Genomic DNA, 13,972 nt, shown 5'->3' with positions numbered 1-13,972 from the left:
ACACAGAGTCTCAAAACCCACAATCAAATAAGCAGAATGCTGTTTTTCCCAACTGACAGTAAACTGCTTCATTGGCAATTTTAAAAATGAGACCCAGAATTATTCTAAAAGGAGTTCTGGTCATTTGTGTACAAATATTTTCCTACAGTAATGTGCAAATATTTACTTGCTCTATCTTTAAGGAAAGTTCTTAGTACTCAGAGACTGAAAGTATAACTTTACCAGATACTACTTTAAGACCAGAAAAAAAGCTAAGTTCATGAAAAAGTCTAGCCACAAATACTTTGACAGCAATTCTTGTCCTAGTTGACCTGAAGAAGGTGGGGTCCATAATAGCCTGCACCCACAGGATGCTTTTTCCACTCTGCTGATGTTCTCTTGCACAGGAAAAACTGTAGAGGTGCTACCAGCAATTTTATCCCTTCCATGAATGCACAGACTGATGTTTACTGCTGAGAACCACCCAAGGACAATGTAACCCATGGAATGGTCTTGGTCCCCCTACGGTAGTGTGAGGTCTATTAGTCCAGTCCCAGACTGAGCACATCCTTTTTGAGAGATGCCCAATTTCAATTCAATCCTCAGGTACAGAAAACCAACCACCTCCCATAGTACATTAGCTAAACGGCATATTTCTATCACTGTTAAAAATGCATGCTTTGTTTCCAGTCTGATTTTATACAGCTGTAATTTTCTAGACATCAGATGTTTTTTGTAGCACAGTGAAAAGCCTTCTAGTAGCAGATATGCAATATTCAGGTATTTATAAAACCTTGATCAAATTACATCTTAATCAGGTCCTCTACATATCCTTTCTGTTGCCTTTCTGATGACAAAAGACTATAGCAGACATCAGAAGAAAGAAAAGATAAACATGATGTCCCAGAGCCCTTGATGGAATAAATCATCATAATTTTACTGGAGACAATAAAGTTATGCTGACTGACATCAGCTGATTTGACTGTGTATCCCCATAGTTAGGCTGTTTGACAAAACATACGGTAACTATTGCAACCTTTTTCCAAACAGGGCTTATTTTTGTGGAAAAATCCAGCTTGTAAAAATACGGCAGGTTTTTTTGTTGTCAGTTGCCCGGGTTTTTCAAGGAAAAGATATCCTGCAAGAATACAAAGTTGCTTAATAAGACAAAAAAAAAATCCTTTAACACAAGATGTTCCATGACCTTAGCTTTATGATTTGGTGGTTCTGATGGCAATAACTCACTGCAATAAAATTTGGGGTAGCAGCAGGTCTGTGTAGCATAACAGTAAATTTTGATGTAATCTGAAGACCAGAGCCTGGTAATGAGGCACAAATGCGAAGTATTCACCAGAGACAAAAAGTATCTGCTACCACTGGCATGCAATACAAGCTAGAAAAAAGTATCCAAACATGACTCAAATCTCAACACTTAGGTTAGAAGACGAAAATATTTTTTTTCCTTTGTTATGAAAGTTATTCTTCTTGTTCATCAGAAATAAAAAATTCTGTTTGACTCTGTAGTTTACACCAAAGCTTAAATTAAGATGCAAAAAAAAAAAAATCAGCTGTATAGGTCAGCCTCCAGATAAGTAATGAATACTGAATTTAAACGAAAATGTATGAAACTAGTAAAACAAAATCTCTTAAATATGCCTCAGGTACAACAACAACAATCTCCTGTATTGGATTTATGAGCAACTGTCCTGTGAATAAGAAATACTAGCTTCATTCTACCTGAGATGAAAAATGAAAAAAAAAAAAAAAAAAAAAAGAAGAAGTAGCTGTTCGCTTTCTTTTCTGCTATACTGTGCCACATTTTGTTTAAGATATTACTCTCTCATGGGTCGCATATCTAAAAAATATAATTCATGAAAAAGTATAATGTAATTGTCCAGGCTTTGATGAATTGGAGCATAATGTTAAATAATTATTCATTGCCTTTATTCTCCTGTCAAAGTGTGCAAAAAAAAAGCAGCTTTTTATTGCCTTTTTTATATAAGGACATGGGCCTTTGTGACACACATTTTATTTTAAACTCATGCTTCTATTATTCCACATCTGAATAATTATAGCTGACATCATCTACTCTTCTGTGTCCTAGAAGGTCTTTAGCTCTAGTCCACTGTTACATATTTTATGCATTACATGAAATAAAATACCTCAAGATTTTGAAAATATTTATTTTAAAAACAGCAATGAAATTGTCTGTAATCACATTTTCTGCTCTGCTTTGAAAGCAGCATTATTCAATATGCCAGTGGTCTTTTCCATAAGAGCAACATATTAGAAATTCATGCTGCTCTAATATATCTGAATTCCTTGATGTACTGCACTCCCTGTAGACCTAAAGAAACACTTTTGCTTCAGTTTCATATGTCCTGCACATTACCTACTGATGTGGTGGTTGTCAAAACAGTTGTACAGTAGCCTTTGAATTCAAAGTGTGCCTTGACTGTATACTAAAAATGACAATAAACCTAAGTATATACATTATGTTGGCTTTTGTTGGCAGCACAAGTAGAGCATTTGGGAAATAAACCTCCTGATTTTATTGTCTTTTAACATCTTTTCCACGTTAAGACTTCAAACCCAGAAATTTGAAGCATTTCAAGAAACTGAAATCTCTTTTATTTCTTTCTTGTAAATTTTCTCTAGTGTACCACCATAAGCCACATTTTCAAAAAGATCAGCCAAGATTACAAATGAAAGCTTTCCAAAAAAAGGGGCTTTTTTTTTTCTCCTTCTCTCTATGTAAAAACAGCACTGTGATTTTTAACCCTGGTTTCTTGGGGAAAAAAGCAATCATCTATAAGGTATACTAAAGAAGCTGAAACATCTATAATTTTTTTTATAAATTGAACACACAGAAAAATTCATTTTATAGAACACATCCAAAAGCATTTTATAGATAAACACCCATTCTCATAGGGATATTATATACATGCATTTGTTTGCAAATGTTAGAAGGGTATTTTTTGCAGTCTCTGGAAATATTTTTGGATATTTCAGAAAAGCTCATGTCAACAGAGAAGGGCTGGCCCAACTGGAACTGAATCAAACCCACACAGGGTTACCTTCAACTGTAGGAAACCAGGAAGGAACCCCTATTACATTATATAGAAACAAACATGTTTACATCATCATAAGTACATTTTCACTAAACAAACACTCTATCTTTATCAAATTGGATCAAATTAAGAATCAGGACTAGGAATAATGTTCATTTTGAAGGAGGACTTTAGAGAGCTCCCACGCTGGGGCTGGACCATGTGTTCATACCACTGTGCCTCACATTCTGCACATATTCTATAGATTTCTGAACCCCAGATACAAAGAGCATCTAAAGAAATCTGTATGTGACAGCATAGTATAAATTAGTGTGCATGTGCGTATATGTCTGTATGTCACCTAAGAAGAAAACAGCAATGCACAAACACAGAAGTAAATATATGAACTGACAGTAGAATAATGAGAAGGAGAGACTTTGGTGGTTTTGTTGTTTGTTTGTTTTTTTAAAGTAGTGGGGATGCAGTAGAAAGTCAAATCAATCAAAAAAACTGCAAAGAAGTCTCATACCAATTTCAAGTATCAGACACAGTCAATGGCAGTGAGAAATTTTCATCCCACAGCATTGTAAAATTTTTCAGAAAGAATTCCTACAGTGTAAATTCCTACAGTAAAAAAATCTGTAAGAAGCTGATCTCTAATACAAATTCACTGAGCTGGTAGTGGGCTCTTATTGTGTGTGTTTAAGAAGTCCCACAGAGGAGAATTCTTACAGAGCTTGGGGCAAATCCTGCAATCCTTACTCAAAGGGATTTCATCTGCAGCTTAGAGGGAGTGCTGCACAGTATGAAACCAGGCCTTCTAATGGGGTTAGATTCGAAGGGGTTTTAGGAAAGATATATCCTCAATTTTCAATCTGTCCAAAATCACAGAAATCTTTGTCTGAAAACACCTGGTAGTTCAGGTGAAAGAAAAATGCTACACTCAGTGTACAAAGTATTTTCCAACATTGTTTCTGAGATGAGTTTCCTTTCTCTCATTTGGCTAGCATTAATTAACTCTTTGCCTATTAAAAACACAAACTGAAAACCACTCACTAGTTCTAAGAGAGACAAAAAAGAACGTAGTATTACTAAAAAACCAACTTGGGTTAAAAACTGGCTAAAAGGAAGAATGTTGAAAGTAAAGGAAAAATTAACCAAATTCAATCACAGGCACATTGCACTGCAGCTGATTTTGTCCCAATATAAGTAAAATTTGCTGAAGATGTGAAATTAATTAGGGATAGAGAACAGTCAACAGATTCATTTCTAAGAATATTTTCTCTAAAAATACTCATTAGTGCCCTGAAAAATAAAGTGAGACACATGGTTTCCAAATACACTATCAGTATTTGATATACCAGAAATTATATGGAACGAAGGGCTTAGATAGACTGGAGAAACTTATGCCTTATATTCTATATGAGGCAATATAAGAGTGATTTAGAAAAGTACATGTTATACGGATCAGAGTTTGATGAGATAGTAGAAAGGAAACTTAGAGACGAGGAATAGCATGAGAAAAGAGTCATACTGAAGAAAAAAATTTAAAATTTTCTGGATTATAAAGAAAAGCTTCAAAGCTAAGTAAAGAATGCTGACTCTACAAAACTCTCTGTCTTTCTTCATCTATGGAAAGCCAAAAGAACAATGGGGTCATTCTATTTACTGAAGAAGTAATTGAATTCACTGAAGACATAGATTGTTAAATTATTTTCCTCAAGTTAATTTTTCTCTAGTTATCAAATTCAAATCGGAGGAAACATATTGCCAAACAGTGCAAATTTGGTGTTAAACACCCTACCAGTTGTTACTAACACGAGATGTAGCTTAATCCCCTTCACAGACAAGCCAGCTTGAGTTAAAACTACTGCTAGGTAAGAGGTCCTCCTGTGTGCAAAGGGCATGCAAGTTACAGATAACCATTGACTTAGCCCATGACACTTCAAGGATGATGCTTCATTTATTGAACAAATCCTCAGAAATCACTGCCAGAATTTAGCACGTATTTTCTTGACATCTGATTTTCATTTTTTCTGATCTTCACTAAGTCCCAATAGCAAAATCACCTAGTCATATTATTTATCTTTTTTTGTATTTGCCCTTGATGCAATAAGTCACTGTGATGATCTACAAATGCTCAAGGCCCTTTGTTGAGAGTTTGTTGCAAGAGGTTAATGTGGGACATCATAGCTTAAAAGAATGCATAGTTTTGAGCCACGTTTATGGCTTAAAAGAGGTCAATTCAATGAAATAATGTCTGTTGACTGGAGTGTCAACTATTTCTCTTATTTCTCAAGTAATTTCATAGCTCTGATTCTCAGAACCCTACACAAGATTTCACATATGCTCTCTAATGCATGCCATCAGCTTTGTAGATACACAAGTAAAATTCAGAATCTTTCCACAGAGCATATTTATATGTCTTTATGAAGATCTGCATCTCCCCCACTCCTCCCATTATTGAATATAACCCTGGGGTCAGATTCTGACCTCAAACACAAAGCGTGCAACATTCTAGTAAATCAATAACAACTAAGCAGCACATAAGAAGCCAAGACTAGTTCCCCCTGCAGTACAGCTTGTTGGACATCCTCAGAGGGAATGCAGAGCTCCTCGAAATCAAGGTAGCCTTATTTTAATTAAGTTGCAATGAAGCTCTGTGACAAGGCAGATTTTTGTTCTGAAGTCTTTTCCAGCTACCATGGCCCCTGGCTCTGGGGCTTTTAGTCTGAGGGGCTGATGGGGAGCTGAGCCTAGATCCCTTGGTCCCCAAACTTCCATGTGCTGCCTCAGCTCCCAGGTTTACAGGACTGATTTACATTTTCTAGATAATGGGGTGCAGACCTAGTAAGCTGGAAGCCTAAGTAGCCTCAGTCTCTAAGCACAGAACCTCCCAGCTGGGACATGGGGCCCTAAGCCTCTGATCCTTTGGTGAGTAGCCCAGACCCTTTATCTCTAGGAATAGGAGAGATTCTTAACTTAGGCTGATGAGATCTGCAGCTCCTGGTCAGTCCATCTAAGTGCAGTGAGACCCACACAGTGTCAGGCTCCACCCTCTTCCATGGGATTTTTAATTCTTTAGCTTAGAATTGTACATCAGCTTGAAATAATCTCGTCTGGAGCTGCTATGCAAGAAGTATACTAATTATTTGTAGAGCCCACTTGAAAATGTAACAAGTAAAGTAGCAGCTCTGCAGTTGTTGCAAGCAATTTAACATTCAAAGAAGTGATTTATAATATCAGGCTTCCCAAGATTACGACCATAATGACTATCTGACAGACTTTATAAGCAAGTCATCCAGTCATTTCAATCGGATTCTGGCTGGCTAAGAACTGTAAAAGGGCTATAAGATTTGGCCTAGAATCAGAAATAACATTTGCTGTTTTCCAAAAGTGCGGTAAACAAGAAAGGAGATATTAAATTTTTGTACATCTCTCAGCACATGCAAATGAGAATGGAAAGAGCCTCGTCAGACAAACACAGAACAACAGCCATCTGGATCCAAACCCTGCTCCAGCGGAAGTCAGAGCCTTGAGCCTCTTTTTGTCATTATTTACAACACTGTACAACAGGAGCACTTCAGCGCAAGGCAGCAAAGGGTCACATCCTGGCTTTGAGGAACTCCGCTGTAAATCCCCCACCACCTCCGCTGGGAGGAGGATTTGACATAGGGAGTGCAATGTAACACCCAGAGTCAGGGCAGCTTGCTCCAAAACTTGAGTGCTGCAGGAGTTGGCCCCCTCAAAGGATTTCAAACAGGTCTGTATTTCCACAGTTTTGCAACTTAAAGCAGAACAGAAGGGAAAGACTAAAAATGCTTACCACAGAGAGGGAATTGGAAAGCAGTGTCCCATCTTGGCCAAGCATGTTGGAAACTGTAATTTCAGGTAGATCCATGTTTTGTGGGTGGAATGGAAGGAGGCCATTGTGGTTCATGGGATGACACAGAGAGTGGTACCCAGACTCTATCTCATTCAAGTGCACCAGGGAGTGGTCAGGCAATGACGGAGGAGTTATAGGAGGTATGTTAAAATCTTCACTTTCAAGACTTGGGCCAGGAAAAGACTGGAAAAAAAAAAAAAGGAAAGTTCTATGAAAATCATATGAGCACTGGTCAATAACAATAATAATAATAAAAAGTCACACAAAACAAACAGAGACCAACTCACATACTTCTAAGCATCTACAATTCAACAAAGAGAATATTTTAAAGACCCATATATTACAGCAGTGAAGTTTCACCATTATGTATGGAAGAAGAATTGCCTCTAAGGCATAAGAATCTCTGATACTTTCACGGCTTCCATTAAAAATAATTTTTTTTTAAAGAAGGTGAACTCCAACAGATTTCAAGGGTCTGATTAAAATTTTCCAAGAGTATTCATCTAGCTGAATACCTTTTTCATGGGAATTGTGGAAGAGGTAATGCAATTTATAAAATTAATATTGGCACAAAATTCATAAAGTTCATAAGACTCCCTGCTACTCAGACCAAGAATTACATAGTGAAGAAAGATACTGCTTTTATGCTTACAAAATTACCATGCATTTATTCTGCTACAAAGAAAAAGAAATAGTACATACTCAGTATGAATATACTTTGTGTTTATAAAAATATATTTATGGTGTCTAAAAAACTTTTTTTTCTTTCTTAATATATAACTTCAATTATTCACACATTTTGTCAGTAATCTAAATTAGTTACTCTACAAAGCAACTGCATAGTCTTTTGTTGTTTGCTGCCATTAAGTCATCTAACTTAATCTGATCCAAGGAAAAGCCACAGGCAAAGTCAGAGTAATGCACCAAGGTGGATAATTGCTATTATTTATCTACAGTCTTTGTACAGCAGGTAAGCTCATTTAGGGGAGAGGGGTGGGTATGCTCATATTTCTTAAAGAAAAAGGTGAGCATAGCTAGATACATGATCCAAATAAAGAGTTAAAGGGATCAGTTGCAGTAGTTCAACCTGAAAACCTGCTCTGCTTTTCTGAGAATAGCCAACTCCTTTGTAAAGTGATCAGTCTTTGCACATCCCATGCCCACAGTCAGGGTCTGTAGCACAGAGACTACTTCCACCTCGTCCTGCCCCTCTGCAACACAGCAGCCCTGCTCTGAGCGCTGCTTTTGCTAATTCTGGAAATGCAAGGATTTTAATATATTCTGCTCCCAAAAGTATCACCAGGAAGAATGAATACGAGGGCACAATTTCAAAGAGCAGCTAGTGGAAGGAAATGTTTTCCCCACTATGAGTTTCCAAATGGAGGACAGTATGGTGCATGAATTCATGCAGAAGGACCAGGGAAGAATCGATGCTCAATTATAAACAAAGGGGTTTTTCATTAGTCATCATAGCAATAATGTTCTGCTGATGCCTGAGGTTACTCTCCTCTGTACAAGCATGTATATATAAAGTTAAATCAGACTAAGAACAAAGAGTGTTACATGTTTTCAGTGAGCTGCTGAATGCAGAAAAACCTACTCTAATGCACATTGCCATGGTTTTGGTTGCTTTGCTTGTTTCCTGACAACCAAGTATCTTAGCATGAAATAGAGCAGGAAGGCTAGACTGTAAAGACGAAAGTAAAATCCCAAAGAATGAAAACAACAGAACAGGGAGAGGAAAAGGTTTGACAATGATATCATAATTGTTATATGTGAGGACTTTGATCCTACCCATGCTTTCCAGCTGTGTTTCTCACTTCCAGCACAGGAGTGTGCTCTCCCCTTGCCCTTGCTATCTCCTTAATGGGAAACTGGTGTGAGTCTACTGACCTTTGTAAGTTGCACTTGCCCCTGCTCTTAGAAGTCATGATGCAGCCATCAGTTGAAAAATCTCCAAGGGGAAATACAGTAAAAATAGACTCTCACTAAATGGAGAGGACACTTAAACATGGCAAAGAGAACGTCACATTTACTCAATAACAATATATAAGCTTTGCAAAACCAAATAAAAGTATTAGGGACAATGTATACACCTAACTATTTGGTAATTACTATTATATAAAATCCATGATGAAGAGAAAGGTGTCTAAAGTAAGCTTAAGGTCACAATAACAAAGCAGTGAGGAACAGAAATGAAGGAAGGGAAAACATCCACAGTGTTCTCCTGACCAGCATTATCCCACACATGTACACTTAGATTTAGTATCTATAATTCTGGTGAGCTTTGATCCACATAGGCTACAGCTACCAGGAGGGATTCACGATCTGTGAAAAGAGGGCATTAATGTTCAACAGTGTCTCTTCTACTGTCCCAAAAGTCTGATGGCCTCAAAGGAATTTTCTCTCCCATGATTTTGTAGGTACAAAGAAGTGTTAACATCTGTTTTCTCAATCTCTCACTGTTCTGTGAGACTTACATTCACCACTAAAAGCAAATATTCCTAAACCAAATATTGACAGGCTGGGTGTGCCTACACATTAAAATGGGAGGCATTTAGCAAATCTGGTTATTTGTACAACCCTTTTTGCATGCCACATATGGATAGACCAGGTTTTACTTTTGATTTGTTGTGTTTCAAATGTGTCTTTAATTAGTAATACTTCAAAAATGGTGGAAGCAATTGAACTGCCAGTAGCACATTAGCTTCACGTATTAAAATGGAAGCATAAAACATTAGCAGCATAAAACTCCACAATCCAAGTTGTGCCATGTGTAAGTATATATATGTTATATATATGTGTTATACATATTATATGTGATAAGCATCTTAAATAAAGGGTTGCTCTCTAATTAATTTTTAAAAACTCCACACACCTTGGTTATTGTTTGTGAACCACGGTATATTTGATCCCACATCACCTACAATATCACTGTCCAGTACACTTAAGTAAGTAGAAGGATTAGAATAGCAAAGGCAATAATAACACATCAAACAACATATAACTCAAGTGCTAGTACTTCCTAAGATGTTTCTCTTTTTTACTTTTTTTTTTTTTTAAGACATAAACTATTGCACTATTTGAATAAAGCTAGGGAGAATCCAAGCTATATGACAGTGGTATGGACAGATGTTTTGAAAGCATTTTCAGAGCACCCTATTCACCTTAAATTTTCAGCCAATTTGATATTTACATACTTAGTATGTGTGCATGTAAAGCATATAGACAGAACTTCCTCAGGGAAATTCCTTCAACAGTGATTTGCCAGTACTCCAGTTTGTCTTGTCCAGTAGCATGGCTCAGAAGCCTGTAATGGCTTGGCACCCTGGCATATTAAAACCCAAAATTCCGAAATACATTTCCAGCAATCCCAACATATCCCAGAGTAAAGGTTGTTGCAACTGTGCCTGGAGGAAAAGAGCAAGGAATGGAACTCCTTGTTGCGGGGAGATTTAAACTGCAAGATTTAAACTCCGAGCACAAGCGACCCAGAGCATGGTGTGGCAATTTGTGCGGCAGTTTGCGCAGGCAGGGTGAGCAGGAAGGGCACCCTCCCAGCTCTCTCTGGTGGGTTTGAGGTAGGTGTGTGGCTATGTTTTTTGTTTGTTTGTTTGTTTTTTGGGGTTTTGTTTGTTTGTTTGTTTTGTTTTTCCTGCAACTCAACTCGACCCAGCAATGGTTTCCAAACAAGTGAAAGCCATTGCTGCTGCTCTCAGGGGAAGTGTGTTAACCCAGGCAGAACCCCCAGGAAGGACACAGCTCTTCAGGTCACTGGCTGCACAGAGTGACTGAGCCTGATGTTAGTTCCTGAGGACAGTACAAGAGATGCCCGTGTACGATGTGAGCAGGTGAATGATTTGCTGTGCTTAAGGAAGAAGAGGAGAGGCTAAGAAGTATTAGGGAGAGTGAAGGGAAATAGACTGATGGAGTCATACCCTTTTGACCCCAAAAGAAGTCCAGTAGGAGACAGTGAAGCCCTGCCCCTCCTGCCAGCAGGCAGATAGAGCAAACTGAGTAGATGGTGGGGTTTGGAAACAGGTCCCTGATCAAAGAGGTAAAGGAATCCTGTCCCGACCCCCATTACCTCCCATGGTTCCCTTAAAGAAACAGGTATGAGGCCCTGGACCCAGAGAGTCAGGCAGAGGGCAGTCAAAAAGAGGATCTGTCTGGAGGGTCTCCCGGTTGCATCCCGTCTACCAGACAGATTACAACCACAGGTATAAAGAAAAAAAGAAGGGTAGTTGTAGTAGGCGACTCCCTTCTGAGGGGAACTGAAGGCCCTATATGCCGACTGGACCCATCCCACAGGGAGGTCTGCTGCCTTCCCGGGGCCCAGGTGAAGGATATTAGTAGGAGACTCCCTGAACTAATCCAGCCCTCTGATTATTATCCACTGCTGGTGGTCCAGGCTGGCAGTGATGACACTAACAACAGAGGTACCAGGCTACTTAAAAAGGACTTCAAGGTGCTGGGTGGGTTAGTTAATGGGACAGGAGCACAGGTGGTCTGCTAGAATCAGATGAGCTTCATCTATCTAGCCAGGGCAAAAGGACTCCATCACCTACCAACAGTCCTGGCTCAGTGGAGAGGTCCCAGATGATTGGAAGCTGGCGAATGCCACGCCCATCCAAAAAAAGGGCCAGAAGGAGGACGCGGGAAATTACAGGCCAGTCAGCCTGACCTCATGCCTGGCAAGATTATGGAGGAGATCATCCTAGGTGCAATCATACAGCACCTACAGGACTGGCAAGGGATCAGATCCAGTCAGCACAAGTTTAGGAAGCACAGGTTGTGTCTGACCAATCTGATCTGCTTTTATGATCAGGTGGCCTGTCTGGGGATAAGAGAAGGCTGTGGATGTGGTCTATCTGGACTTCAGCAAAGCCTTTGGCACTGTCTCTCATAATATACTCTTGGAAAAGCTGGCAGCCCATGGCTTGGACAGGGGCACTCTGTGCTGGGTTAAGAACTGGCTGGATGGCTGGGCCCAGAGAGTGTTGGTGAACGGGGCTGCATCCAGCTGGCAGCCGGTCACCAGTGGTGTCCCCCAGGGATCAGTGCTGGGCCCAGTCCTGTTTAACATCTTTACTGATGATTTAGATGAAGGGATTGAGTGTACCATTAGCAAATTTGCAGATGACACCAAGCTGGGGGGAGTGTTGATCAGCTGGAAGGCAGGAGGGCTCTGCAGAGGGACCTGGATAGGCTGGAGAGTTGGGCTGATTCCAGCAGGATGAAGTTCAACAAGGCCAAGTGCCGGGTCCTGCACTTTGGCCACAACAACCCCATGCAGCGCTACAGGCTGGGCACGGAGTGGCTGGAGAGCAGGCAGGCAGAAAGGGACCTGTGAGTTTGGATCGACAGGAGGCTGAACATGAGCCAGCAGTGTGCCGAGGTGACCAAGAAGGCCAATGCCATCCTGGCCTGTATGAGGAACAATGTGGCCAGCAGGGCCAGGGATGTGATTCTTCCCCCATACTCAATGCTGCTGAGGCCACACCTCAAGTACTGTGTCCAGTTCTGGGCCCCTCAGTTCAGGAAGGATATTGAGGTGCTGGAGCAGGTCCAGAGAAGAGCAACCAGGCTGGTGAAGGGACTCGAGCACAAATCCTATGAGCAGAGGCTGAGGAGGCTGGGGTTGTTTAGTCTGGAGAAGAGGAGGCTCAGGGAGACCTCATCACTCTCTACAACTACCTGAGAGGAGGTTGTAGCCAGGTTGGGGTCAGTCTCTTCTCCCAGGCAACCATCAGTAGGATAAGAGGACACGGTTCTTAAGCTCTGCCAGGAGAGGTTTAGGTTGGATATTAGGAAGAAATTTTTTACAGAAAGAGTACAGATATTGGAATGGGCTGCCCAAGGAGGTAGTGGATTCACCATCAAAAGCATTAGTATTATTAGGGATACTCCCTGTATCCAATTACAATTCATAAGTACAGCTGATACATATTCATAATAAGTGGTGGCCTGTAGCTTTGGCTCTGTTAGGTTTTTCTTGGTGATGGGGAGCAAGGTTAGGGTCTTTCCACCCCCGCCAAGGATTTTTCCTTTATAGTTGGTTTTACTGTCAGCAGGACTTTCTCTATTCAGAAAGACATGGAATAGCTCCTTTTTATTCCACTGGCCACAGAAACATTAGCAAGTTCACCTTTTCACTTTTGAATAAATAGGGGAGAAAAAAAACGTAGCCGTAGATGCTTTATTTCCTTTACCACAGAGCTCCTAGGAACACTGCCAATGGTTTCACTTTTATCTCATGACTGTGGGAGTGGATGAGGTGTTTCTCAGCTCTTCAGTTTAGGGGAACTTCCTGGACATTTATTACATTCCAGAGAGAAAGCCCTCTGCAAGTTAGCACCTCTAAACCAACTGCACAGCACTGAACAGACAATGCTTTAACTTTTCTTTGTTATAGAGAGCATTTTCATTACTATATTTACTGTAAACAGATTTTAGTATATTTCAGGTGGAAACTACACAGTGGGAACCTCAGAACTGAGCATCCTTAAATTTGAGTTATCTACAGACATAAAGCTATTAAAAAGCTTTATGAATTATGAATGTTTCCAAATCTAAAGGACAATATTCTATGCTTCTGCCTAAATATTAGTGACATTTCTGCTTCAAATGATGGAAACTTCATAAAACAGACAACTGAGATGTCCACTCTGGGATCAAGAGACTTCATTATCTATATGCTACTTTAGCCTATAATTTTATGAGAAAAGCTTGCCAGAATAAAGTGATACAAACACTTAACCCTGATTCACTGTCCAACCCAAGCCCAAGCTTTTGTTCCTGAACCCTGACCTCATTGGTCCTCTTCAGTTTACCTTTCATGCCACTTAGCCTGGCCAAATCCAGCAACAAGCTATAGAAAGGGGGGCAGAACTGGGAGGTGGAGGGGAAGTGGATGTCAAAAGTCAGTTCTTTGGCAACACATAACTCCAACTAGGGCTATGCATCCTGCTGTGCTAATAACACAAACACAAAAAAAGTCTAGCATTTATTTTTGAGAATACTCATCAGAAAAATAAGGGGAATACTTTCAGGAAAT

At 39.8% G+C, this 13,972-nt stretch overlaps 1 protein-coding gene across 4 annotated transcripts in view; it reads right to left on the bottom strand.

The window, feature by feature from the left end:
- Positions 1 to 13,972, bottom strand: part of TOX (thymocyte selection associated high mobility group box) — a 223,397-nt gene that overhangs the window by 82,575 nt on the left and 126,850 nt on the right. For all 4 annotated transcript variants that reach the window (XM_050328971.1, XM_050328992.1, XM_050328963.1 and 1 more), the window contains exon 3: positions 6,856 to 7,098. In XM_050328971.1, coding sequence (XP_050184928.1) covers positions 6,856 to 7,098 — 243 coding nt within the window. The remainder of the gene's footprint in view (positions 1 to 6,855; positions 7,099 to 13,972) is intronic.

The sequence above is a fragment of the Myiozetetes cayanensis genome, unplaced genomic scaffold, assembly GCF_022539395.1.
Source record: "Myiozetetes cayanensis isolate MyiCay16 unplaced genomic scaffold, myiCay2020 scf1, whole genome shotgun sequence".
In the NCBI taxonomy this organism is placed as follows: Eukaryota; Metazoa; Chordata; class Aves; order Passeriformes; family Tyrannidae; genus Myiozetetes; species Myiozetetes cayanensis.
The sequence above is the reverse complement of the archived record's forward strand: the minus strand, read 5'-3'. Positions and strand labels throughout refer to the sequence as shown.